The 27,084-nt window shown below is 43.8% G+C and overlaps 4 protein-coding genes across 8 annotated transcripts; 1 reads left to right on the top strand and 3 right to left on the bottom strand.

Annotated features, from left to right (window-relative positions):
• Positions 1-253: 253 nt before the first annotated feature.
• On the bottom strand, positions 254-4,428 carry dcakd (dephospho-CoA kinase domain containing). The gene is made up of 5 exons (XM_035613300.2): positions 4,115-4,428; positions 3,097-3,208; positions 2,328-2,531; positions 1,956-2,043; positions 254-1,733 (listed from the first exon to the last, which is right to left on the bottom strand). The coding sequence occupies exons 2-5, from the start codon at positions 3,206-3,208 to the stop codon at positions 1,448-1,450; spliced, it is 690 nt and encodes a 229-aa protein (XP_035469193.1). The 5' UTR covers positions 4,115-4,428; the 3' UTR covers positions 254-1,447.
• Positions 4,429-4,538: 110 nt separating this feature from the next.
• On the bottom strand, positions 4,539-7,541 carry pus3 (pseudouridylate synthase 3). 2 transcript variants are annotated; one of them, XM_035613299.2, is made up of 7 exons: positions 7,390-7,537; positions 6,640-7,078; positions 6,230-6,507; positions 5,959-6,142; positions 5,717-5,826; positions 5,349-5,521; positions 4,539-4,994 (listed from the first exon to the last, which is right to left on the bottom strand). In XM_035613299.2, the coding sequence occupies exons 2-7, from the start codon at positions 7,072-7,074 to the stop codon at positions 4,738-4,740; spliced, it is 1,437 nt and encodes a 478-aa protein (XP_035469192.2). In that variant the 5' UTR covers positions 7,075-7,078; positions 7,390-7,537; the 3' UTR covers positions 4,539-4,737. The 2 variants fall into 2 exon arrangements, with proteins under 2 accessions (XP_035469192.2, XP_035469191.2); XM_035613298.2 differs by having other exon boundaries at positions 4,541-4,994; positions 6,640-7,075; positions 7,390-7,541.
• A 4,741-nt stretch (positions 7,542-12,282) lies between these two features.
• LOC118287689 (myosin light chain kinase, smooth muscle) lies at positions 12,283-20,748 on the top strand. Of its 2 annotated transcripts, none has more exons than XM_035613129.2 (18): positions 12,283-12,524; positions 13,083-13,234; positions 14,088-14,234; positions 14,392-14,544; positions 14,682-14,789; positions 15,173-15,217; positions 15,323-15,453; positions 15,556-15,712; positions 15,926-16,237; positions 16,382-16,478; positions 16,616-16,819; positions 17,090-17,307; positions 18,028-18,151; positions 18,719-18,871; positions 19,141-19,270; positions 19,448-19,529; positions 19,660-19,854; positions 20,031-20,748. In XM_035613129.2, exons 1-18 carry the CDS (start codon positions 12,508-12,510, stop codon positions 20,234-20,236), a joined length of 2,631 nt encoding a protein of 876 aa, XP_035469022.1. In that variant the 5' UTR covers positions 12,283-12,507; the 3' UTR covers positions 20,237-20,748. The 2 variants fall into 2 exon arrangements, with proteins under 2 accessions (XP_035469022.1, XP_035469023.1); XM_035613130.2 differs by having other exon boundaries at positions 12,286-12,524; positions 19,720-19,854.
• Positions 20,749-20,883: 135 nt separating this feature from the next.
• Positions 20,884-27,042, bottom strand: coasy (CoA synthase). 3 transcript variants are annotated; one of them, XM_035613127.2, is made up of 10 exons: positions 26,906-27,042; positions 24,816-25,575; positions 24,474-24,688; positions 24,252-24,383; positions 23,323-23,512; positions 22,902-22,966; positions 22,715-22,799; positions 22,411-22,508; positions 22,150-22,296; positions 20,884-22,064 (listed from the first exon to the last, which is right to left on the bottom strand). In XM_035613127.2, exons 2-10 carry the CDS (start codon positions 25,498-25,500, stop codon positions 22,005-22,007), a joined length of 1,677 nt encoding a protein of 558 aa, XP_035469020.1. In that variant the 5' UTR covers positions 25,501-25,575; positions 26,906-27,042; the 3' UTR covers positions 20,884-22,004. The 3 variants fall into 3 exon arrangements, with proteins under 3 accessions (XP_035469020.1, XP_035469019.1, XP_035469021.1); XM_035613126.2 differs by having other exon boundaries at positions 26,828-27,040; XM_035613128.2 differs by having other exon boundaries at positions 24,816-25,543; positions 26,828-27,040.
• Positions 27,043-27,084: the final 42 nt, after the last annotated feature.

Raw genomic sequence — 27,084 nt, 5'->3', positions numbered from 1 at the left:
CCACTTCATTGAATATAGCATTAATGGCTTTTACTGTGGCGCCCCGATAGTCAAGAATACAGCTATAGAAAAATAAGCCAACGGAAAACATGTACTTCTTTACTTTACTGAAAGGTAAAGGCAGAATGTAACCGTTAGTTTGAGGTGACTGGAGTGAAAAGTCTTCTAGTGTCAAACTCTGCACATTGTTCTGCAACGTGATGCTCAAACATCCAAGTGAGGGAAGGAGAAGAAAAACACAATGCCACACCGATACCATCCGATATTTGTTCCTTTAAAACAGTGGTGTTGGCTCATTCATGTTTCAGTTAAGCAGCTAACATTACAAATGTTACAAGTGAGTGTGCAGTGAAGGGGAAAACAAACAGAAAACAATCACAGACGTAGTATTTACAGAGGACAGCTTCAAGTGTAAGAAAATATAATGATAGATATCATCTGTTCATTTGTGTAAATTCACACTGTTCCCATTACAAAATGGATTGTCAGATACATTCTGTCGTGAATCTTCCTCATCATTCAATCATTGCATCTCCTCTAAGCGTTCGAGCGTTCTGACTGAGCACTCCGTGACTGGGGGACAGCACTGGCAACTTGTGCTAAAACACAAAGTGAGAGTTAGTGCAGAAAAATAATAACTACAGTGAGAACAGTGACTATGGTCTTTTACTTGTTCCTTTTCTCTCTCCGCTTCTTTTTTATTTTAAATCCATGCAATCACCCAAAATGTCTACATTTGAGCAGCGTCATATGGCAGCTTATCCCCTAGGTTTACTGGTTTTGGGGGGGGGGGGGGGGTGTTAGTATTAGGGGTCGTTAGGTTTCACAAATCACATTTCATCCACAATTTTTTATACAGGAATGAGGAATATGGTGTATGAGTTAAGTGACCATAAATGACTTCTGCTTGGCATTATATGTAAAATACTAAAAGAATTTTAATTTATTTTTGATTAAAATTTATTTGACTTATACGCCCCCCCCAATTCAATGGTAGGGGAAACACTGTACGGTGTGACCAAATACTTGATATCTCATAGTTTCTCCAATCCATCATGTTTGAAGGTTTTACAGATATTAGATGTTTGTTTGCTGCTGCGTTAAAATTAAGATTTTTTTTCCAATCTCCCCTTCACAGAGTAAAGGTTGCGAAGGGGAGCTTGTACTGAAACTACGGCTCTCAGGGATCACCTTCATATTTTAGTGTCTCACAGTAAAACCCAGCAAAAATTGCACATAGGGATCCTTCACACCAAACCACATTCGTCAGTTATGTTAACAATGTGAGTCCGTGTTAACTGCCAACACAGCGCGTCGCACCACTGAGCTGTTGTGGCGGGTGCTGTGAAACTAATCTCACAGTAATTTGCATCGTTGCCTCCGACCTGCCTGCTTTTTAATTCACACCTCTGACCGAACCCCTTTTAAACCCATCACATTTCCTCTGTTAGGACAAAAGCATCTTGGCTGCAAAGAGCAGTATACCACTCAGACCGGCGGTGGCAGCAACAGCAATGACCCTCACTAAGAGGAAGTCCATGGAGTCCTCCAGCTTTGTGTGCAGCCGCAGGACCTGGCGGTGGGCGTCCTCGCGGCTGCCCGAGTTCTCGATAACGTGATTGGCCAAGCCTCGCTTTTCATTCAGCGGCATCTGCGCGGCCACACGCTGCTTGGCCTGCTCCTGGGTCAGGCCGTCCCTCTGCATCAGGCGCGATAGCTGAGTGGCAGGGTCACTGAAGAGGAACAGACAATGAAAGTTATTTATGGTGCGGCCGGGGCGCCTTGTTAAAAAAAAAAAAAAATCCAGAGGCAGTGAGTCATGCTAATAACCCAGCGAGCGCTGGAGACAGGTTACCAATGACTGATATAAAGAGGTAAAAACATAGACATAATGGCGAGTGTCTTTCAAAAACAAATATTTGAATGATTCAAAATATGAAACCTGTGGTTCTTACCAGTAAACCACAACAGTGTGGTTCAGAAACTGAGTGAGACGTCTGGTTTCGAAGAGAAGAGGCACATCCAGCACTACATAGCGATATCCTAGGGAGGCAGGTGAAGAGGGAGGGAGAGAATGAATTAAGAGTCCACACATTTACATTCCACACTACAGCACTACATGACAGAAATCCAGTTAATTACTTTTAAAGAAAATACAAGTAGTGTATGAAAAGTTCACTTTTAAGGCAACTTCTCCAGTTGTTAAAATAATTAATTAAGCAAATTAAAGTTCTACTTTTTAAAGTTTTGTTTTGGAGTGTTTACAGGAAAAGAGCGGTGACAAACCGCCTCGGCTCACTTTCAGTAAAGACCCCCCCCTCCCTCACCTCTGAGGAAGTACAAAAGGATCTCTTTGAGCATCGCTTTATGGATCTCCGGGTGGGTGATGGAGTTCAGCAGCTTCCGCTTCTCCTCGTCGGCGAAGATGAGCTGACCCAGCTTCTGCCTGTCGATCTCCCCGTTGTCGAGCAGGATCTCCGGCCCGAAGTGGTAGACGATGCGAGAGTAGGCATGAGTGTGTGGCTCCACGACTGTTTTGGCACCATTACAATCATTGTTTTAATTCAGCAGGTAATGTCTCAGATTACATTTTTTAAATGTCTTAAAAATATATATTTCAATATTGTTACGTTTCAAGTTAGTATACAAAGTTTGAAAAATTGCACAACAGCAAAGGAAACATAGGAGTGAAGAAGGTGGGAAAGAGTATACCTAAGTATCTGAGTGTAATTCAATTAATTGCCTAAGGCCTCATATTCAATCCTACGTGCAGCTGTGCACGCTTTACCTATTTCTGTGACCTTTTTAATCTTCACCACAGAAGCGAAACATCATCCCTGCAGTCAGCGGAGACACACTTCGTGATTCATGCACACTCTCCAGGCGTTTGTCTTAATCAACCTCCTGCAGGCCTAACCTCCTTACGTCCGTTACAGCATTTAACCATGATAATAATAATAGTAATACAAAATGTTACTGTAACATAAAAATACAGTTTGGACATTTAGGCGAGTCACAATATCCATGCCATAGATGATCCAAGAGGGGCAGATACATTTGACTGGTATTCAAACGGAATTTGTATTCATCACCTACCTTTCCTGGCCACGACATCAGCATCAATAACGGGGCAGCCGAGCTCCCGCAGCATCGAAGACACCGTGCTTTTCCCTGAGGAGATGCCTCCAGTCAGTCCCACCAGGAACATCTTGAAGTAACGATTAATAAAATGTGAGCAGAGTTACATTGTTGTTACTGCCAGTTCATGTCAATTCCAAAAAACGGTTACATAGAAATAATTTGGAACTATAATGTGACACAAGGACAAAATGTATTCATGTACGAATGTATTATCAGCTAAATAGATTTAAAATACCATAAGTAAAAGCACTTGGCCAATGTCAGAATAAAGTTTATTGTTCTTATTGGATTATAATTATTGATGTGTTCATGTTTCAGCTGGTGAAGACGGGGCTAAATTGAATTATTTTACATAACGCTCCATATACTCCTCTTGACCTGTGACAACAATAATAATGATGATAATATGTTATTGATTGGGTGATTACAGTGTGTTGATAATCAGAACGGGTAAGCAACTGATCAGTTGGGAGATTGATGTAATGGGGGAAAGATTATTTAGATCATTGGCCTGTAGTTAAGTTACAAGGCAGCATGAGAATAATCTTGTCAAGTGAAAGTCAGTTGAGTGAATGTACAGAAGTTACTTCCCACCACGGGATATTTACCATTATAAATGCCACAGTTAGAGACATGCAGTTATTGGAAATGCAATTTGCCAGACTTCATGTTTCAACTTCGCATGTGTTGCTGGTTGAAGTCACAAGTATTTGTAAACCTTCCTGGGGTTTAACATGACGCCCTCTGCTGGACAAGTTGAGAACTACACGGAAAGGATCCCAGCTACTGGGCTAAAGAGACACCACTGGTGTGGACCAAGTCCTAATGAACTAAGGCCAATACACAACCTAAAAACTACATTTGACAGCAAGTCACATCTGAGTCGTCCCGTACAGTAAAACTCATATTTCCACATCCTGAGTTATTTTATTTTATTTTATTGTTCGTTTCAAAACACACATTTCTTACTTACTTTCGCTCGTAGAGGTGAGAGCCTCCTTTAAAAACAGCTGATCGTAGCAGTGGGAGTCCGCGCAGAGCCACAGCGGCGGGGCTGGGTCAGTAAACAACCGCTAACAAGCTAACGTTAGCACAAGTGTCGATCACGTCGAAACGACAACAAGCACGCGAACAAACGCACAAGTCGCCGACATGTTTCTCTCTCCGTCACTAAAAGGTGCAGTCAGGTGGAATGAGGTAAGACACGGTCGTTGTCACCGGAAACTTGTTGTCTGCAACTCCCGGTTGTACTCAACTGACTGCTAGCGAGCTAGCTTCTCGGCTTGACAGGCGCAACCTCAAAAATCGTCCCGTCTCAAAACGACTTTGACATTAGTTCCGTTCGGCTAAATCTTAGTTCCCATTCAATTTAGCGACAGAAACTTTTTTTCCCCAAAACGTATTTATTTCGAAGCAAAATAAATATTTGCATGAAAATGGAAAATAAAAATTGGAAACACTGTTTCAATGAAATACAGATGACAATCCACTATGTTGTGTCCTGGAGTGGATTGTAAATACAGGTTATTTCTCCCTCGCACTAAAATTAATTTAAAAAAATAGTGTTGGCCAAGTCCATTATCCAAAGGAAAAATATTAAATGTCTGCTTTCTGATGTTCACTTTGCTTTGATGGCACAGGCAGACTGGGGGAATTGTGGGAATGTTTGGACCTTTTTCCTCTGTGGACCATTTCACCTCCATCCTCTCCTTCCTCCCGCTCCAGTCGGCCTCTTTTCACAAAATGGTCGATCCTGGACTCCAGGCTCTCGCAGCACGGACGCTCCAGCAATGGTCGGTAGTTTCTCTGCCTGCTGCCTTCCACTAACCAACAATGGTTAAAGGACACTCCACCTGTGGATAGAGAGCAGTGGGGGAAACATATGCGCAGTATTTAATTATTCAAACGAATGAGGAGCAGAATGGTTAAGAACTAAGCAAAAGTATTTACAGCTGCAAGACTCCTGATCACAATACAGCAAGTTGTGTAGTATGAACTGCACAGCCATTCCGTGACTTTGAAAGTCTTGTAGTCTGAACTAGCCTACAGCTATGCTTCTGGGGTGTTGTCATGAAAATCGCCTTAGACCCTCAATTTGTGAAAGGAAATGTTTCACATGCACAAATAAAAAATCATTTAAACTGGTGGCAAAAAAAGTCACAGTTCAGAGTCCAGGCTGTTGCATCTTAAAACCGTCCAAATCTCACCTGCGGCTTCCAAACCCTTGATCATCCCATGGAGGACGTGGGTCTTGACTGTACTCTGGGTCCAGTGCTGCTGCAGTGCAGACAGGACGTGGTTCACCTCTTCAGTCTCCTGTTTCCAGTTCAGACCTTCAAAGTGGCAGTCGTACAGCACCAGAGGGTAGTCTACCGCCATGCTAGTGACAAGGTGGCAAACGTTTAACACTCATATCTAATTAACAAATTAAGTAACTATGTTGTTGTTGTTACTGATTTAGTTTGCACAGCAGATGATATATTAGCATTTATGTGGGACTCATAATGGTAGTATATATTAAAGATTAAGAAAAGGCAATAGACATGCACAACCTCCTCAACAGCAGTCAAGTCACCTGTACTGGGGCTTTCTGGGGTTACTCTGAACATCCAGGAGTTTATTTATTATTTCTGGGGCTTCCAGTTTCTGCCCTATCAGGAGAAGAAGTGCCATCATGCATCGGACCTGTGGAATAACACAACAGATGACAGCAAAGGTCCATTAGCTGAAGACATTGTCTCTGAACTGCATCTAAACGGCCTCACATTTATTAAAACCAAAGATGTAGAAAAAACCCCCATCGTTTTCTCTTGATACCTGGTGGTAAAGGAAGGCTAATCCTTTGATCTCAAATACGAAGAGGTCATATTGATCTGTGCTGCAGGTGTGCTGAGGCTGCACAGGCTTGACTGATGCCGACAAGATGGTCCTCTCAAACTGCAGGACCCCGTTGCCCACATCCATTTTGCACAGGTTGCGAAAGTCGTGCGTGCCCTCGTATCTGTGCGGGAGCCAAGAAGGACTTCAAATCAGCGCCGTGACCTCAAGCCGCGACATCCGGGGATTATGATTTTGTGTCTTCACCCACCTTTTTGCAGCATCTGCCATCAGGGCCACATCCAAAGCTCCTCGGGGGAAGTAGTACCGGTATGTGCGGGACTGACAGTCAAAGCGTGCACTGAAACCCTCTGCTACTGGCGACCAGTCCAAGATCCTGATGTCCTGGGGTAGGACTCTGTTCAGCATCTTCACGTATGGAACCTCGGAGACGGCAGCTTTATTCTTGATGCCGACATCAACATTTTCAGGGAGCGTGACACCCGGTCCTCCGCTGAACTGTGTGGACCGCAAATCGATAGAAATCACCTGTGGATGAGAGAACAATGAACTAATGCACGGCTATATATTGCCTGTGTATCGGGCTGCATCCCTCATAGTATGTGTTATTCCTCATTACTGGCTCAAAAATTGATAAAGCACAATTCTTGGGGAACCTACCTGGGAGAAGGCGCTGACTCCTTTATCGGTGCGACCGCACCGGTGATAGTTGGAGCTCTGTCGGTCCTGGATCAGCCGGGTCTTCAGCAAAGCCTCGAAGAGTCTGGCCTCCACAGTGTTGTCCGTGTTCTCCTGGACCGCGAAGCCCTGGTAGGCCCAGCCCAGGTACGCCAGCCGCAGAGCCGCATGGCGCCGGGGGTGGGCGGAGAAGTCGAAGGGACGCTCCTTGTTGGCTTTCTTACCCTTCTTGCTGCTGCTGCTGCTGCTGCTGCCTCCGCGGTTCCCAGCAGGCTTGCCGTCTGTGTCGTCATTGGCGGATGGACTGTTGGTCTCCTGCGCGTCCTCTCCAGCTTCACTACGCTCCCCCAGCTGGGACTTGAGCTTCTCCAGCTCTGCCTCCAGCTCCTTTATCCGCTGGGTTACCGCCTCGGACATGCTGCTTGATGACAAAGAGACAATTCACAGAGGATCACTTATTAATATTTCTATACACTTGTGTTAGCTAATGCATTAAACATCCACTTACTTGGCCACATACTTTACTATATTTCTTTTATATTTGGAATGTGGAAGCAAGTAAAGCAGTTTAACTTGAACTGAAGTTTGATTCACACTTGGACTTCATTCAGACAGCTGACTGTAGTTCATCCCTGGTGAATGTTAGCTACATGCTAACACCACGCAGCCTGTCAGCTCGTATGTTATGTTATTGAGTGGCGTTCCTTGGATACTATCACGATAAGTCTTTACCTGTCAGTTGGGTGCTGGTAACTGGCGACGAACCCTCTGCTCTTCGGTCACTTTTCTCGGTTCTCGGCGCACACATGCTCCTAAACGTGCTAGCTAGCGGTTTGCCAGAGTCGGACCAATTTTGAGAGCGGACACACTTCCTGTGGAGCGTTTGTGGGAAATGTAGTTTACCTCTTAAATGGCCAGGCGGAGCGTCACTAGGACCCGCGTTTGGATCGGACGTGTTCCAGTGTGGGGAAACAATAATAAGAATAAGAATAAATTATGGGAAGTCTGACTAAAGAATCAAGTTGTCTGTTTTTCAATTTGTCTATTTTCAATAATATGTAGGCTATCATTTTCTTGTAGTCCTAAAGTCTGAGAAGGGGGAAAAATCCTTTTGCCTGAAAAACACTCAGGAATACAGGAAAAGCAGCATGGAAGAGCATCATCCTCCATATATAATTGGAGCTTGGTGAGTATATGAAAATACTGATGTCATTTTACTTGATGTGAGTTTTTCACTCTGAGTCAAAAACACACAAGCCAAGATGTCAACGCCCGTACAAGTTTTTAAGAAAATCTCAGAAATCCTCCTGTGGTCAACAGTGCAAACATTTACATGTCCAGCAACATGTACATGTTACAGTGCAGATCAACTATTTGCAGAAGAAAACCCTTCTCGAGTCAGAGAATATGCAGATTGAACCACACAACCACCTAACCATAATGGATCACACATTTATTGAACATATTCAGAAATAAATTTAACATCACAACATGTGTTTTGAGCATCATAGACCATATTAAATGAAGCTTTTTCCATTTCTCAAAAGCAAATAAATCCAATCAAATCTGAGACAAAGACTGTCACAGATTTTTAAGGTGACTGTGATAGGCACGTCAGCTGAGGTTTTTTTTTCGTTTTTTGTCCAGACACACAAGCACACACCTGGACTAAGTTGGTTTCTGGCAGCTAATGAACTTAAAGTCTGGTCAAAAGGTTATTTGATCTCTCTCTCTCTCTCTCTCTCTCTGCAAAATTCTAATTAATTCTGTATTTCATTTCCCGGGGGAAAACAAAATGAGAAGTGCTTCATTATCATTCATGACGTCCTCCTCTTAGTTTCTTTTTTACATGTCTGCATCACCGTTGATTTTATGAAAAATATTTTTCATGCATGTTATTGGGAACTGCATATTAAATTATTTATTTTAAAGGAATAACCAAATGAAAGGAAATACATTGGATTTGAGTTTTTCTAGAGGTTTTTTCTGTTTTATATGATTTTCTCATATACAAGACAAAATGTCATATTGTATTGAAAGGTGTATAATTCAACTACCAACAGTTTACCTCTGTGACTCTTAGCACCGACCCACTTCATGATTTTCAACAGAAGGAGCTTGATAGTCCAGATACAACCCCGAGGAGGAGTACGCAGTCATAAAAAAGCTGCGTCACTCGTTTACAAAAAGTTGAACCGAGGTTTTCCCAGCCGACCATCGTGAGTGTTTTCATCTTGTCCCGTCCACACATTCACCACGCAGCAGGAATCCGGCTCGGCGTCGTGGCTGTGGTTTTTCCGGGCCTCGATCCTGGACCAGTCAGTTTTCGTTGTCATAATATAATTACCAACCAGGCAAAGCAGGCGACTGCCCAGGGGCCTCAGACCTTCAGGGGGCCTGAGGGCCTCAGGTTCAGCTTGTGGCAATATACAGTGTAATGACAACAACCCTAAGTCAACGACCTGAACGATTACCCAATCTGACGACGTCATCTTTTAGAGGGACTACGATTTAATGTAATCTTTTGTGACTTTGATAGTTGAGTTCATATTGTACTTGCATGGTGCAAATACCTGTATCTTTTTTTTTTTTTAAATGAATAAGACACAGTGCTTATAGAAACAACATTAAATTCAGTGAACACACTTCACTACTAATGATTAACTCGTTGACTGTCAATCTGCTGAAACATGGCACCGAATCATCCCATTAGGGAGGAGGTCAAACACAAGCTAAAGATGTATCTCTCACACACATTTCATGAGATCTCTAACTGTGGAGGGCTCAATGTTTACTTAGTTGATTGAATTGGCAAATACACCAGTCACAGCTTTCATTTTTCCAAGAAATGTTTCTAATATTTTCTCTAAAAATAAAAAGATGGGTTCTTTTTCCAACTAATCTTTTGCACCACCCAGGATCCCTTGCTGTTTCTTTTGGCCGAGAGTCGCACTGATTTTCTTCCGTATTTGTCCCGGCTCCCTTTAATGGGCCCAATCCCCGGGACCCCTGAGACGATCCGATAGGACATTATGTCCAATTACAGTTACAGCAGACTTCCTGTAATTCTTCAGTAAACCGCCATCATGAAAGCGATGAAGAGTTCATCTGATAGTTTGCTTTGGAAATCATCAATCAAAAACACAGTCATTATCAAAAAAATGACTATAATGATTCGGACATTCGCTTTATAGACAGTTGCAATGCAATTTACTTGATTCCTCAAGCCAAAGTTTAAAAGGATGGTACAGTTTTTATGAACTGTTTTTTTTGCGTGACTTTAAGTCCCCATCACTGTCCATTCAAACAGAAGATGTGCCAGTAGATCACACAGTAACGTGCCTCCCTAAAATATTTGAGGAAAAAACTGAAGAAAAATGAGAGAATCTCTGTCCTTCAAGGAAACTACAGAAAATGCACTTTCTCTCTGTCACCGTCTCAAAGCGGGCTGTGCACAAGTGGAGCCGTCGGACTACAGGAACTTGCCGTGGGGCTTCTTCCATCCCCTTTTGAAGGCCAAGCTTCTCCACCAACATGTGGATCTGAATCAGCTGCAGGAGACCTGATCCTTTACTCCACACACGCTGGCGGAAGTCTGAGGCCTCTGGCTGCATCACTGACTGTCCTCTGTTCTTCACATCCCTCCCGATTCATGTCTGTTTCTGCCTCATCTCCTCAGTGGGGTTTTTTTTTCTTCTTGTCCCCATTTTTTCGGCTTTCCTGGAGCTCGAGCCAGCCCCAGAGTCCAGGCTGCGAGGGACCATACTTGTCTTTTCCAATCCAGCAGCCATTTTCTCTCCTTTACTCTGTCTCCGCTAAGCACTGACTCACAGCAGGAAATGTGTGAGGGAAAGACTATAACAAAAGAGGTTTGGTTCCCCAGAAATGTATAAATATTACAGGGACACCGAGAGGGTTGTCTGTCTGTGTGCCAAGAAGGTTATCTGCTACATCACTGACTCTCCTTATCTGCTTGTTCTTAATTGCTGAACGCTGAAGATGAATATCTCTTTTCAAATTACTGCAGCAGAGTCGCAGTCCCTCTCCAGCTGTTCATCAGAGAACTTCATTGGATGTCACTGGTCTCGCTGAGACCTGTACTGTCTCTTGTTGAATGACTATTATCAACTGTGCAGTGTGAGCTGCACGACCACAGGAGGGCCCCGTTTGACACTGTTGCACAATCCCTTTCTCCTCTGACGGAGTGATGGAGTCTGGATTTGTTTGAAATAGTTTGTGGGAACAGCCACTAAAACACTTCACACAGCGCTCGTCTTTGAACGACTTAATGTGAACCAGAAGGGAAATGATTGCCATAGTTGACATGCTATGTCACAGGGGGAGAACATTGTCCTTCCCTCTCTTTGCTTTTCCTGTTGTGAATTCCACCAGGCTGGGTCCAGACTTTGTATGCCTTCCGTCTGATAAGCATCATTTACTTGGAAAGAGGACGGGCTGTGAGGACGTGGACTATTAAGATGTACAACATGTGTTTTCTAAATTGTGCATATATTCACAGGGCTAAATGGTACCACCAAACGCACCAAAGCATATTCTGGGGTATCTGTTTTAAAATTTTCAATTTTTACCTTATATGGCTCGTTTTGACAACGATCAACGTCTGTTGATTTACAATTTTTTTTTTTACACCTTTCAGAAATGTAATATAATATAATAATATATAAAAATAATTAGCAAAAGGACAGGAACAGTCCAAATTCAAATCACATTGACAAGGTGAGCTGTATGGTGAGATACTTGCAATTGAGGGGGGGGGGGGGGGGGGGGGGGGACTGAAAATGTTTATGTGTTCACGTACATTTCTGACATTACGGTATATAAGGGACTTTAGAAGTTGGTAGAATGTCTGTCCGTCATCAGAGAGTTAAGCTTTCGTTGCTATCCGGTTCATCAGTCAGCATGTTTTCGGTACCAGGGGACGCGTTTGTAGTGTAAAGTAAATGATGTGCCTCCTACACATGGTTCTACTTGTGCTTTCCAGCCCCTTTTGCTTAATAGTTTTCTAACATTCTTGTACTGGCCAACATGAGTGAAACGTGTCTATTTAAGACCAAAGCAAAGACGCTAATTTATTTGAAAATGCACATTATGGAACCTGTGTTAGTGTTGTTGAAAGTCATATATCAATATACATGTACAGTTGTATATCAGTGTGTGGTGTATCTAGAGATATCATGGATCATGGGTTATTTGCAATGACTGATACATTGACTTAAAATCAGCAAAATGCTCATGGAGTCAAAAAGCTTTTATTGTGGTATTGCAAGCAAAATTAAAAACAGGCCAATGTGGCTGTTACAGACCTTCCGTGAAACTGCTTTTCAGAATAAGTAATAGAACATTAAATCCCTGAAGGCCCATATATTAGCTTCGCTTGCTTTGAACATGGATAAGATCAAACCACCTTCTCTGTAACAATCATCACACAAAAGGTAAACGAAAGCACACCTCGGAGACACACCCAACCGGCAGCTTTATGCCATTTCCATATGAATAGCATTGCAGGCATCTCATTTACAAGTGGATCTTACTGTTTGTGGTCACATGGTCCCACCACTTCTCCACTTTCATTCAAATGAAACTCTACCCCGGAAATCCACAGCTGTACAAGAGTCACCTCAGTGATCCATCTGCATGTTGCCAGTCGCACCGCAGACTAAGTGCTCACAGAAAGCTGCCCTACTGGCTCTCCTGGATTCCTCTGGCAAGTGTGGCTCAGCCTGCAGTAATGCTGAGTGTTTACGGGGAAAAGGTGTTCTCCTGGAATAAAATACCAAAAAAGAAGCTGACGTCGGGGAACCCGGGATTGTGCTCTGAGAGGGAATCTTCATGAAGAGTGGCTTCAGGTAAAATATGGCTCTTTTAAAACAAATACATGTTCAGTGTGAGTTTCTTTGACCACTATCGAACTTCTGTTTCTCTTTAGCTCGAATGTTTTCTGTCTCCCACACAGTTCCTTCTCTGGCTTAATATCTCTTTTGTTTTCAATCACATTGTGTGTGTGTGTGTGTGTGTGTGTGTGTGTGTGTGTGTGTGTGTGTGTGTGTGTGTGTGTGTGCGTGTGTGTGCGCGTGTCTCCCTCCCTCTGTTCTCAGTCCAGAGGAACAGTGGGGGCTGGACACGTGTGTTTTTCATTGGCCTTTCCAATAAAAACTGTCTTTTTCCTGTGAACCGTGGGGCCGAGCGTGGGTAGTGATTTCAGGGGCCGTCTGAAAGCAGAGGCTCCTCCTGTTAGCATCTCAGAGGATGTGTAAACAGGGACAGGGCGAGCATGCAACACATAAGCCTCGCACCATACTCATATACAGAGTCAAACTAACCACAACCAACAGAGGAGCAGGGGGCCTGACTGAGGAGAGACAGTGAGAAACACATGCCCTGTCTGTTTACCGTTTCTACTCAAGGATGGACAAGGACGGCACGAAGCCAAAGACCTTTGTGTCCACGTTCCGTCTGGCCCTCAGGCCTCAGGCCAGATGGAAGACAGAGAAAGAGCATGGACTGGATACCACCTACATGATGGCAAACAGCAAACTCGGAGTGTCGTCTGCAACAGGTAAACACTCGAAAAGTTGACTCACTGACTGCTGTGATTCAAAATAATTCAGAAAAATGTTTTAATTCTTCATTTTGCAATAGTTAGTATAATATGTGTCACAGCCCACTTGTTTGAATTTGAGCTTGCTCAACTTGAACCGTTTGCATGAGGAAAGGCACTAAGGAACACAGGTATCGGTGGTTATGCTTATGTACAATGAGGCCAGCGGTCTGTGTAAACAACACGGTTATTACGAAATGTCCTGTTTTTGTGCAAATTTTAGTGCGAAGGAGTGATGGGCAACTTGACACACACACACAAACACACTGATGACATTCCACCATCCACTGGTGACCACCCATTGCTTATCCTGCTGGACATTCCAACACCATGTGTGCAAACACACATGTGGTGGGAAAACGTCAAATTCTCCAAATTTGCATTTACAACCACACACACACACACACACACACACACACACACACACACACACACACACACACACACACACACACACACACCACAAATAACTGATTAACTGAAAGTTAATACTGACCTACCTGGAGGCAAAAAAAGACAAATATTCTACAGCCACATCAGTCTCCAGTCTTCTATATGAACTTTCAGACGTCAGTAACATTTGTAACTATGTGTATGTGTAAAGGTCATCTACAGCTTGACTGGTTACATCATCTAAAAGCCCCTAGAATTACAGTTGGTCGTTCAATTACCATTGAAACAATAGCTGGGGGAAGTTGGCCCATCCTGATGGGTCACTGGTAAAGGACACACCGGTGTACACAGTTTGCAATCTAGCGGAGCGCGTTTGAAAAACAAAATCCACTGTCCCTGACTTTTAATCTCCGTTAAGATGCCAGACGGACACAAGTCCAGAGCCCGGCATCGCCTCACTTCAAAGAAGCGCTCCAGGACTGTGCAGTCTGTGAAGGAAGTGATGCTACTTTTCAAGGTGTTATCACAGGAAGTGAGCCTCTGGGCGTCTCCTGGCTACACAATGGTAAGTGACTGATTATCATACCTGGAAAATGCCCTTAAAATCAAAAAAAAGATTATGTTAGAATACGCAAAACATAGGTCTCATGTAGGGGTTCAGTGATTATATACTCAGAAGGAAGAAAAAACATGTGTTTGTCATTTGTTACCTTGTCATTTAGGCGAGAAGATGCATTCAGGTAAAACTTCCTTCAAAAACGGTGTCGCCGTTCTGGTCCTGAATCGGTGTTCACGCGGAAATGCCGGGACATACACCTGCACAGTTGAGAACGCTGCTGGGACAAAATCGAGCAGTGCTGTGTTACATGTCACAGGTAAAGCAGGCACCAATGTGTCTTGATAGAACTTCGTCACAGACGTCAAGGACAGAGTAACATGTTCTTAAATGAACCACGCTGAGTCACTGAACGGATCTGTGTGCAGTCAACATGTTTCTCTTCGTTTGAAAAAGGACCAGCAACAGAGGAAATCCGCAGAGCGAGCAACCGTGAGCTCAGCAGCGAGGTCACATTCAAGGTTGTGCCACGTGATAATACTCAGCCGGCCCCCGCTTCAAAAGGTAAAAGTGGAATAAGGAAGATCAATAACTTTGTTGAGCTTCATAAGAAAATCTCCACCCACCAGCTCACTCTTTCCCTTCTCTCTGCTTTCCTTCTGACGTGCTCTAAAAAAAATCGTATGTAGAAATAACGCATATTAATAGAAAATATGGTGATGAACATGCATGTGTTTTCGTTTTTATTATTAGAATTTTGTTTTTTGATTTTACTTGTTTATGTTGCAGTCCACACAAACATCAGCTGCCTGCACAGTCAAAAGTGCAGTGTTCGCCCCTACAACCAAACTTGACTGCTCACATGTGATTGGTTAGACACTTTTTTTTAACTCCCCCTACCATTGCACACACCTGTGTAAACCCACCTACCTCTTCGGTCTCCACAGATATCAGAGATATCAGCCTTCAAACAAACCTCTCCTCTAGCAAAGGTGAGCAGAGGACAAACACATCCAGTGAGCGACTGAATCAAGGAACAGTTTATTATAGCATTTTGCACCAAGTATTTAAAGCAAACAAACTCCGCCTCCCCTCAGGACCTCCTGTGGAGTTTCTCGACCCGCCCGAGCAGGTGGAGGCCCGGTCAGGAGAGCAGGCCCGGCTACACTGTGAGTTCAGGAGCAGCTCTGTCCCTGTGGCCTGCTGCTGGATTTACAACAGAGACAAAGTAAGAATGATACAGTCCCACCGGTGGTTGGTTTGGATCAATTAGTTTGTGTCCTGGCTTTGAAAAAAGCCCTTTTGTCTTCAATTTCCCTTCCTCTCCCAGGTGGTAGTAGGGGGGCCAAGGGTGTCCGTCAGAAGCAGTAAGACCCAGAGCAGTATGGAGATCGCTCAGGCCTGTCCAGGCGACACGGGCTCTTACACGGTCATAGTTCGAAACAGAAAAGGCTCTGCCCAGCATACAGTCTCCCTCAGCGTCATAGGTGAGGCTAACATTGTGTTTACAGTGACTTTGAGATGGTTTGGGGAAGAGTGGCTCACTGATATGTCTTGTTGCACAATTATAAAACGATCTGACAGAGAAAGCACTGAAACGAGAGTAGATAATAACTTTAAACGGTGCTCGTCTCTGTCTCCCATGCACCCGTCGCCTCGTGTCGCGTAAAAGTATTTTGTTCTTGGATCTTTCTCCTCAGACCGGCCCGATCCACCTGCATCCCAACCTGTCATTTCCAAATTGTCCACTCAGTCCCTGGTCCTGTCCTGGACTGGCCCCAGCTACGACGGCGGCTCCGCCGTGTTGGGTTACATTGTGGAGTTCAGACAAGAGGGTCCGGGCGAGCGTGGGAAGTGGACCGAAGCGTCGAGCCGTTGCAAAAACACCTCGTACCACGTGCGCTCAGGCCTGGAGCCTCTGGGGCAGTACCGCTTCCGTGTCAGAGCCTACAACGCCGCAGGAGTCAGCGAACCGAGCCAGGAGTCTGACTGTGTCAAGATGGCGACAGCGAGTGAGTGGTGACGGGTTGGACTTGTGAACAGTTTCAAATGAGGATCGGCGACAGAATTGCCATTCCATTCCTTTAGATTCGATTTCCTTATATGTGTGATGAGAATTGTGCTGAAATGTTTTCTTTCTATTTTCGTGTCCCAAGAGGAAGAGATCCAAGAGCCGGAGTCGTACGTCACAATGACCATAGACACCAAACACAAGGTCAAGGATCACTACAATGTGCACGAACGGCTGGGAGTGTATGCACAGATTCTTTGTATTTCAAAAAAAATATTGAGATCATGCAAATTGTCATTAAGTACATTGAAAAGCACTTAAATCACTAATTTATGTCACTTTTTTGCTTTGGATTGAATGGAAAAAAAAAAAAATCCAGCGGGAAGTTTGGCCAGGTGTTCCGGTTGTCCCATAAAGAGACGGGCGACGTGTGTGCGGGGAAGTTCTATCGAGGCCGGAGCTCCAAGGAAAAGACGGCGGCCCGCAAGGAAATCGAACTGATGAAGTGTATCCACCACCCGAAACTGGTCCAGTGTCTGGCCGCCTACGACACGCGCTCGGAGATGGTCATGCTCATGGAGTAGTAAGTAACCGGGAGGAAAACAGTGACGCTCATCTGAAGTTGCTTCTAAAAGATTGTGACACAGAAAAGAGAGAGAGAGAGAGAGAGCAGGTAGTGTGGGGGTAGCACTGGTGTCACATCATTACTAAGGTGGAGGATGTACGAGTCATTGACATACATTTCTTTTTTGAGACATTGACATATATATATATTGACATTTCCACAGTTACAGTAGCTGGGGCTCATTTCTGTTGCATGAACCTGAAAGGTGTTCCCTCTCCCTCTGCCCAGTATCGGAGGCGGAGAGCTCTTTGAACGCATCGTGGATGACAACTTTGAGCACACGGAGCCCACCAGTGCCCGCTACATGCAGCAGATCCTGGAGGGCATGCAGTACGTCCACAAGCAGAACATCGTCCACCTCGACCTCAAGCCGGAGAACATCGTCTGTGTGGACCCCACGGGTACACGGGTCAAGATCATTGACTTTGGCCTGGCAAGCAAACTGGGTGAGTTTGATGGATCTTTGTTTTGTTTTGTTTGTTTTTTTGGGGGGGGGTTGGGGGGACACTGTCTCAAAATGAACTCACTGGAAACTCATGTCCATAATTCAGTTACATTTATTTTTTCAAACAGTTGCTCACTGGGGACCAATGAAAAACTTGTCCTGTGTGTATTCTACAAAAGGATGCAACAAAACAGGAAAAGCCAAAGATCCTAATAAGGCCTGTTTGACTACAAACGAGAGTACAGTTTGTGCTTTTGCAGCCGTTACCTTTGTGCTGCCTTGTGCAACCAGCTTGAAGAATGACACGCTGCCTGTTAGGTTTATAAAATGACATTAAGCTTCCCGGCTACAAAAACCACCAAGCATTACATTTAATTGTTACCACTATGTATTTTTTTTATCCAGCCAACCGCTTAGTTTGAAATGAAATATGCCAAAAGCAGCCAAAGGCAACATCCAGGAGTGTTTTCCAAATACCTTGATATCTACCGTTGCCCAATACAACATGACAGCTCCTTAAATAGGCAACGGTATCACGATTACCTCAATTCAAGAAGTGCAGCCGAGCATGTGACGCAACAGCTCCAGACTGGGTGGTCTATTTAGAGAAGACTAGGGCCAACTGTAAATAGACTAATGCAAACAAGTGAATGTGAAAACATGCAGGGGTGATATTTTTGAAAAGAGTGAGTGTGTTTCTTGCTCTTGTCCTGCTCCTCAGAGGACGACAAGCCTCTGTTGGTGATGCACGGTACGCCCGAGTTCGTGGCCCCAGAGGTGGTCAACTACGAGCCCGTGGGCCTGGAGACGGACATGTGGAGCATCGGCGTCATCTGCTTCATCTTGTGAGTTAGTGGCCGCGACCGTTTTGTTAATTTTGATTTCAACTGAGTCCGTCAGTGACCTGACATGGAGAACAGATGGTGGAATGTTTTCTCTTCACCACCTGGGGCAGAATAAAACCTGTTTGCGCGCAATCCTTGTACTTTACTTGTACTTCATATGTCATGGGTTGAGATAATTGCAAAGGAAATTGACTACATTATTTACTTGAAGTCCTAAATTGACATAAATTGTATCTAAACATCTGTCCAACCCTCCTCTAATAACTCTGCAAATGCAGATTTGGTGCCATCTCCTGGTGACATCATGGCATTTTCTCAGTTCCTCCCAGAACAGCATCAGTGCCACAGTTTTTATAGTGTGCATATAGTTTCAATGTGAAAGTTGGCGGTAACATGACATGAAAATGATTTTTATTTCAAAAACATTTCATTTATCACCTTAGTAGATGTTGAAATGGACCATTTGCAAAAAATAAAAAAATGAGGATTTCCTCTCTGTTCAAAAATACAGTGGTGCCTTTTCAGTAAATAAACAACATGTATATGACTATTTTTTTTGTCTCCTAGGCTCAGTGGAGAATCTCCCTTCCAGGGGAACAACGATGTTGAGACTTTAGCTCTTGTGACTGCTGCTCGCTACGAGTTTGACCAGGAGAGTTTTGAAGACATCTCTGAACAGGCTTTAGACTTTATTCGGTCCTTGCTGAAGAAAGACCGGAGGTTGGTCCGTTTTTCTTTCTCCTAGAATCTTAGTGTTGGATTCGAGTACTTGTTTGTGACTATCGGCTTCATGAGTAAGGAGAATGGACGAGGATGTTTTGGTTCTCCTCAGTTGGTAATGTCACACGATGAGCCACATCATTTTTTTCTTGTGACATTTCTCACCATTGGCAGAAAATGAGCAAACCGTTGATCAAGCTCTGGACGGTCCGGAGGCCGCTGGCAGCGAGTTGACAGTCCTGTGCCCTCTCTGTCCACTTGATCTCTAGATGCAGGCTGTCGTGTACCGAGGCCCTTGCCCACCCCTGGATGGTCTCCTTTACCCCTCTGAACCGCAGACCAACCAAATCCCTAAGGAAGGAGAAGATGAAGCGCTTTCTGGCCAAACGCAAGTGGAAGGTAACGCCATCATAAAAAATGACTACACTGGTTTTAGTCCAGCATTGGACAGATGTGCAATTTTTCTTATCAGAGCTTCCCAATGTTGACCTTTTAAAGCCGTTGTGCCACACAGGCCTGAAGCTTGGATGTGAATGTGGTTTGTCATCCAGTGATATTTGTCCTTTATACTTCTAGAAAACTGGCAAGGCTGTTTTGGCCCTACAGCGGATGGCTAACCTCTCCAACAGGCCAGACTCTCCTGGCAGCCCCTCTGAGGGTAACGCACGCAAGCACACACACGCACACGCACACGCACACGATGCCCTCCTATTTCCTCGAGCGACATACATACGGCAGATGACTCACAGTTTCAGATTGTCACTTCAAGTTTACCCTTTTGTGATCAGTAAAGCCTCGATTCCATTTTATTCATCATCGTCATCCTCCCAACTCTCATCCGGAGCCAGGCTGGAGCCAAGAGGCAGAGGAGGCCATCCAGTCGCTGGATAAGCAGCTTCAGAGTGAACCGTGCATCCAGCAGGCCCTGAAGGACGCCACGCTCCCGACAGGAGCAACTGCTCAGCTGACATGCCGCGTCAATGGTAGGGTGACAGAGCTGTGATACACTAAATTAAATAATGCCCGGCCACATTCTACAAGTGCCAAGGGGAAAACAGAAACAACAAAAAAAACAATGGTCTCTGAAAAGCTTTGATTGCAGTATGAATAAACGGGTTTAAACTTCTTTACAGCCACTGTCTCCTCGTCTCTCTCTCAGGTTACCCACAGCCGGAGGTGAAGTGGCTTCAGAATGAGAAGCCGGTGCCCGAATCCAGCAGAGTGACCGTGGAGCAAAATGACGACGGGCTCTGCTCCCTGGTTCTGGCCGATCTGGAGCCCTCGGACTCCGGGGTGTATGTGTGCAGGGCCAGCAACAAGCTGGGGGAAGCGACGTGCTCTGCCAAACTCAAAGTGGAGATGTGACCGAGGGGAAACCTCCTCCACCTCAGTGACTCCAAGAGTTTCTTCGTCTGGAAGATTCTTCAGAAGTAGAGTTAGTTAGTTAAAGTTTGGACTTGGAAATGATTTTGGATGGACAGTTGCCACTGCCACACGAATGGCTGCATTCATACAGATTTAAAGACACGGGGGTTTGTGTTGCGGTGGGCAACCGTGAAAGGATGAAAGACTTGGACACACTTACCCAGAGTCCTTTGTTTCACACGTCACCAGTTACTAGTGCACTTTTTGAAGTCGGTTTTCTTCCATGTGTTTACAATGTTTTGATACCAGTGCACAAGGATTTTGGATTATTGAAGTGAGGTCACGTCATAAACCTGTACTGAGCTTTGCACTGTTCCCACAGTCACATGAAAAGTTGTACATTTCTTGCATGTTAAAAATATTGTTCAAGTGTAAATGTTTCATTACTGTTATTAAAATGAAAAATGACCCGTTTCAAAAAAAATAAACATTTAAAGGCATACAAAGATAAATGTCCATTCTGTTTTGGATTTATTTTTACAAAACATACAGGGTGTCCAATAAACTTCAAGATCACGAGTTGAAAAAAATTAAAAACCAAAGCCCACAAATTAATTAGAAAAAAATCGCATGGATTCACTCAAGGGTTAAAAATATTTAATTTATTTTTCTTTTCCATTTTACAAAGCATTTAACTGAGTTTGCAGCTCACATGCAAGACAATGCAACGACCAACCAACACAGCTTGAAAAAGTAGTACTTTATTCTTGTTGTGAGATATGGCAACATTAAATCTACCCAAAGCCAAACACATGAAGAGTTTAGGATTTAACTCTGCTGCTGCTCTTGGCTTTTTTCAGGCTCGTTTGTATACGTTGCCACTCGGAGGGTCTGGAGATCTTGTGTAGAAGGTTGGTCATGTGACAACTGGCTCTTATAAGACAAAACAAAAAGTTACCAAGTGCATTTTCTGGGATTGCCATCTATATGTTTTCAGCAGACTTTTGTACATTATTTTCATTTCAACAACATTTTTAAGCAGTCATCCATTTTTTTCTACTGGCCTCTGCAATTTGGGGCTTTCCATTATCGTTCCAAAATAACTGAGCTCGGTTTATCTAAATTAGCATTCTAGGTGCTTTCCTTCAATTGTCAATGTACTGATTCTTTCAGTTTCACACGCTACTTCAGTGCCCAGTGTGTTCAATGACAACTACTCTAGGATATTCACCTCCGTCAAGGAGGCTTTCAATCTATCGCCCATATTTTAATGATTCAATCTTATTTAAAAAAAAAAAAAAAGTATAACCATTTTTTCTTCACTACATTCATATTAAATCATAGACACCATGAAAAGAGGACAGAACTTATAAAGTGTCATCAGCTGACAGATTCCCTAAAATATTGTATTTGCAGAAAAGTTTGGTCTTCAATGATTGAGAACTGCTGAATGTTGGGACTATCATTTAAACAATGGTATCCATTTAAAGGCATGCGATTTGTGGGGGGAAAAAAACATCAGTTCTTGTCCACATCCATCAATCTTTCAACTATGCATCTTTAAAATAAAACCAAGGGTTTAAAAATCTGTGGAAAGTCCATCAGTCTTGGTCAAAGAGAGCATGCTGGGTTTGCTGCGAAGGCACAGTGGCCGTTTCACTTCTTTCTTAGGCAAAATGTCCTGATGCGGGTCAGTTTGTCGCTGGGCCTGACGTACACTTGCGTGCGTGGTTCACAATTATGATGATGCAGTGACCCATACATGTCCCTACTGTCTCTCTTGCTTCTGTTGGATTCGCTTCTGTAGAAGATTCCAAGCTTTCGATACCTAATAAAAAGACAATGAAAAGTTTCCTCATTTTTTAGACACTAATTATTGTATGTCATGCAGACATGTGGACCCCATGTCTGACCTGTCTCTGCGTGACCTCTGGTTCCCACAGCGTGCTGAGCACTACATTGGCGTGTTCCACTTGTTTGGCGTTAGGCCACTGGCTCTTCAGCCTGCGCACGGCATCTTCTGTGGTCACACCGTCTCGCTCTGTTATCCTCAACACCGCCTAAAAGAGAGGAGGGGATTCAAGGAGAGGCAAGTTGATAAAGTTATCAAGGATTTTCTGGCCACAATCACAAACTGATGTTACTCCAATTTTGTCCCATCCCAGATGTATTACCTCCTCCTCTGGGATAACGGTGACCCAGACTTCGTGGACCATGTCTGTCCAGCCGGCCTCCAGGAGAACTGCTGCATCCACCACACACACTTGTTTACCTGGAAAAGAGCAAAGGTTCACATGAACACTGGGGAAATCACTAATATAAAGTGAGGGTGCAGTTCCTTTATTATCTGTGTATTTGTAAAGATGAGCCAAAATAAAGTAAAGGGGATTGTGAAAGAAAAAACAAAAAGGAGTGGGCATGTTTACCAACATACAGCTCTACAATATTAACACTAATAAATGTAACTTCATACATTACCTTCCTCTCTGGCTTGGCTGATTGTGCTCTTCACCAGAAGTGCGATCTCAGGCCAAACAATATTTGTTAGGGCCTTTAACCGCTCCTACATGTAAAACAGCATATTTGGTAGATTGTCTATACACGAGTTGTAATTTAAAAAAAATGTTGTAACATAGAGAAACATTGTTCAAACTTGTCATATTACCTGGTTTCCGAAAACTTTCCTTCCTAATGCACGTCTGTTTATCGTTTTGTCTTCATTCACAATATCTACAAGTGGGAAAAGAAGAAAAATGTTGTCATGCAGTCATTGCAGTGAAATGCATGTCAGTCATTTTAAAACAGTCAGTCCCTCCTCTATCAGGTCAAGCAGGATATTGTTTGACAATAAAAATATGTTTATAAAGTAAAGTCAAAGTGGTGTACTGGTGTTTCTAATATCCTGTTAAAAATTTAGTGTACCAATATTGTAAAGGGAAATCAAATGATGGGACTTTTCGACGTGATTAATTACTTATAAGTAGAGTACAGTACTGAGAAACTTTGTATAACTTTGTCTATATTCCATCAAAGTAGGCTGAGGTATCACAAACTGACCATTTTGTCCAAACCGAGTGTTTCCTCACCTGACCCAAATTCTTCAATCACTCTGTGATAGGCTGCTTCCCCCGGCTGATACACCTCGTGCCCCATTTTGTCACAGTCGATCCGGACTGCACCCAGAGCCTCCAGCCGCCTGGCGATGGAGCTCTTTCCACTGCCGCTGCCTCCCGTCAGGCCGATCACATATGGGACGGGAGGGAGATGGGATGTGTCCTGAAAATAAAGTAAAATCAGTCAATATCACCAGGGACAATCAAAACTAATCTGGAAATCTCCAGACACAATAGAACGATATAAATTACATTTCTTTTTCACCTTCGTAACAGTCAAGATAGACATTGTACTTTGAGATATTCTGGGAAGAAAAGCTGCTACTTTTTTACCTGGATTAGACAGCTCCTTTTGGCACAGTGAAATATTAAAGTTTCAGTTTGTTCGACCCTTGTTACAGAAGCAGTTTTTTTTTTTTTATGAAAACAGTTTTCCCCAGTGAGTTGAAAAGCACAGTTTGACTGTTACTTTTTTCACGTCTGGAGGCAGCGCAGATGTTCCATATCATTTGTAAAGGAATTTCATTAAACACAAATGAACTCGAATCGGAATGATGCAGATAAATTTTTTTTAAAAAGGTATAATTTCTTTTTCTTTCATAAAATAAAATTTCTCTTTTTTTGCCTTTTTTTAAAGACAAAAACTTTCTTTAAAAGCCTTTAAAAATGAAATGAAAATTAACATCATCATGATGTTCTGATGTGCAGATTAAGAAAAGCAAGATTACATACACCAAGCATGTATAAACCCTAGATAGGGAGCGAGAGAGAGAAAAAAAGAATTGAATGGTCCTTTGCTTTTTTTGATTTCCTCAAAGTGTTATATTGTACACACAGGCACTGTTGCATTGAAATCCACTATCAAATTGAATTGTACACTTTCCCCCCTCAACAGAACCTACTTTAGGCCGGGTAAGGAGGGTGCCCAGGAGTCGAGAGCGTAGACTGGACGAGCTGATCTTTTCCTCCTCTGTCTCAGTGTGGTGGGCATCTTTAAGCAACTGGATCTCATGGAGAACAAGAGCTGGAAGGCCCTGAGAACACAAAATATTATATTATTAATTATTTGAATCTCAAAGGCCACGTTGAAACGTTTTATACATTCCAGATGTTTGAAAACGTACATTCTCGATGCGTTTCTTGTTCACAGCCTCGCCTCCCTTTTTAGTCTCCTCGCTAACCACGATACACTGCAGCAGGGGGTCAACTGCAGACACTCCAAAGGGGTCGTCGAGGGGCACAATCTCCACCTGTAGTGACGGTTTGATGTCCTGCAGGAACCCCTGTAGTCTCTGTACACGCAGAGAGTAGGGCTCGATCAGCTCCTTTAGCACTTTTTCTGAGGACAGGAAGAAAAGGATGGCGGGCAAGGGGCTGCCTTTTAATTGTTGTTTTCAGAGAGCATCAAAATATGAGATATCATCCTCTGAAAGTTTGCAGGAATGTGCATTCCTATTACTACTCACTTTTCAGCATTGGTTGGTCACACACACCAATAAGGAACCTTCTATTGGCTAGGAGGCAGGAGATGTTGAGCAGCGTCTTGTGGGCCCCATGGAGCCGGTCAAACGTCCCCCCTACCACCACATCAGTGTACGTTTCCAAAGGTTCTGCCTTTTCCTCAGGCTCTTTCAGCCCTTCCACGTTCTTCTGGAGCCTCATTAACTGTGGGTGAAGCAGCACTGAGGGCAGGTTGGGGCTACAGGTGTAACAGCGGCCAGTGTACTTCTGCAGACACTGGGAGACTTGATGGGACTGACCTGAGTCCTGCAGTGGGAAGTCTGTTAGCAGCACATCTGGGGAGTGAGATAGAGGTTGTGGAGTGGGGAAGGGGCAGTTTGTAACTGTGGTCCCACTGCAAGAAGCTGACTGAGCGCGGACATTGGTCAGCAACACCCGAATATCCAGGTGCCCGCATATATCCGCTGCATTGCTGTAAAGGCGGGTAATGACCGTCGACAGGTCCACCACTGACGGTATGAAAACTGGCCGAGGCTGGCTGCCATTTCCCAAGTTCAGCCCAGGGTGGAGGTGGACGTACAGCGTGCGCTCTACAAGCTGGGCAGCCGAGCTGAGCACCGGAGCGATGCGCAGGGGGAGAGTGTGGAGAGGAGAAGTCAGCACAAGGACGCCCGTGCTGAACATTGACATGTTACTGGCTGGTATCACAGGGAATTCGCGGCCGTCACAGTATCTGAGAAGTTAATGTTGGGTATCGGAAAAACACTAAAGTGGACAAGAGAAAGAAAAAGTAAAATATGATGTCAATTGTACTATTTTTTGTAAGCTTTGTAGTAGTTTTTAGCACGTATAGTATGTAGTATATAGTATGTATAATATAATGTTCAATGCAATCTATGTTTCTAAATAGCCCCCACTTAATAGAACAGTACATTTAAAGTAAAACATTTTCTTGTGAAGCCCTTTGAGATGCTTTTCATTAGGACAGATTGCATATAAATTAAGTTATTATTGTTATTGAGTATAGGCAGTTCTTTGACTTGAATGCATTTTCTTGACTTTTAATTTTTGTGACTCTGGCGTCACTTGACTGAGAGGGCTGTTAACATTCTACACATGGTTACTGATCAGCTCAGAGTAAATGTAATGCTGGAGGAATGACAGATAACATTGTCAACGCTTGCAGTGTCTCTATGTGCCCTGGGCTCTGTTGCTATGTTTACCTCATGTATTTGGTTGCAAGACAGCAACAATCTACTGGCGTTGACAATAGCACTAGTATTTTAAAAAAGAATCCTGCTAACGCTCATTCATTAGATTGTAACAAAAAACATTGTGACGTTCCAACCAACTTCGTTCATTATGTCGGTGGAGTTGCTGCCAAGCAACAGATGTGAAACTTCCCCGCTACTGTAAAAATTAAAGTGTATCGAGGCTGAAAAGTTTCAAAATATGTTGCAAAAAGAAAATCCAGAAGATAACTGCTTGTGCTTGTCGGAAGTGTTCCTCATTCCTAGCCCCGCCCAATAGGAACCTGCAAAGTCGTTGACCAATCAGCTTTGAGCGTGACTATACCCATGCTCATAGCTTGAGCTAAAAGGTAGTTTTGTGTTAAAGCCCCCAAAACGTATTTCTGGCCATCTTGCTGTAGGCAAAAGGGACAACAGCATAACTGTTCACACTATGTTTGACAGCCCTGACATATGTTGTTGTTGTTGTTTTTTGGCAGTAAGAGCCATGATGAACTTTTGTGAGTTGTCAAAGTCGTGGCTAGCTAGCTACATAGTACTACCATCACAATGCCTGTAAAAAAACAACAACAACAAAAAAAAACTAGCAACAACACCCCGGGAATTTTAAAGTGATCTTGCACAATCAACACGAAGTAAAGATGATGTCGGTATTTAGGATTCCGCAATGCACTGTCGGAGTTGACGGGGCTCACATGCAGCAGGGCGATTGTAAGTCGACAAACTGGCAGACAGGGCAACCCCCTCGCAGTTTAGCATTAGCTTACCTGTACCGAGCGAACCTACAGCGACGTGAACCTCGGGTGAATCGAGCCGCAGAGACGCAGAGCCGTCCGCATAACTACCTGACAGACTGGAAGTCTTCCAAGGAGCAACTGACTCTTCGAGTCCAGGCAGTCCGAACAGCAAAGCACCATCTAGTGGAAGTCACTCTGACGAGAACTAGGATGCACGGTCACGTGACATCTTTACCTGCACCCTGATTGGCTGTAGGCTGTGTGGCACGTAGTCATGTCAGACTATA

This window comes from Scophthalmus maximus, chromosome 16 (genome assembly GCF_022379125.1).
Source record: "Scophthalmus maximus strain ysfricsl-2021 chromosome 16, ASM2237912v1, whole genome shotgun sequence".
NCBI classification, from domain to species: Eukaryota; Metazoa; Chordata; class Actinopteri; order Pleuronectiformes; family Scophthalmidae; genus Scophthalmus; species Scophthalmus maximus.
Note: the sequence above shows the minus strand (reverse complement) of the source record. Positions and strands in the feature narration are given on the sequence as shown.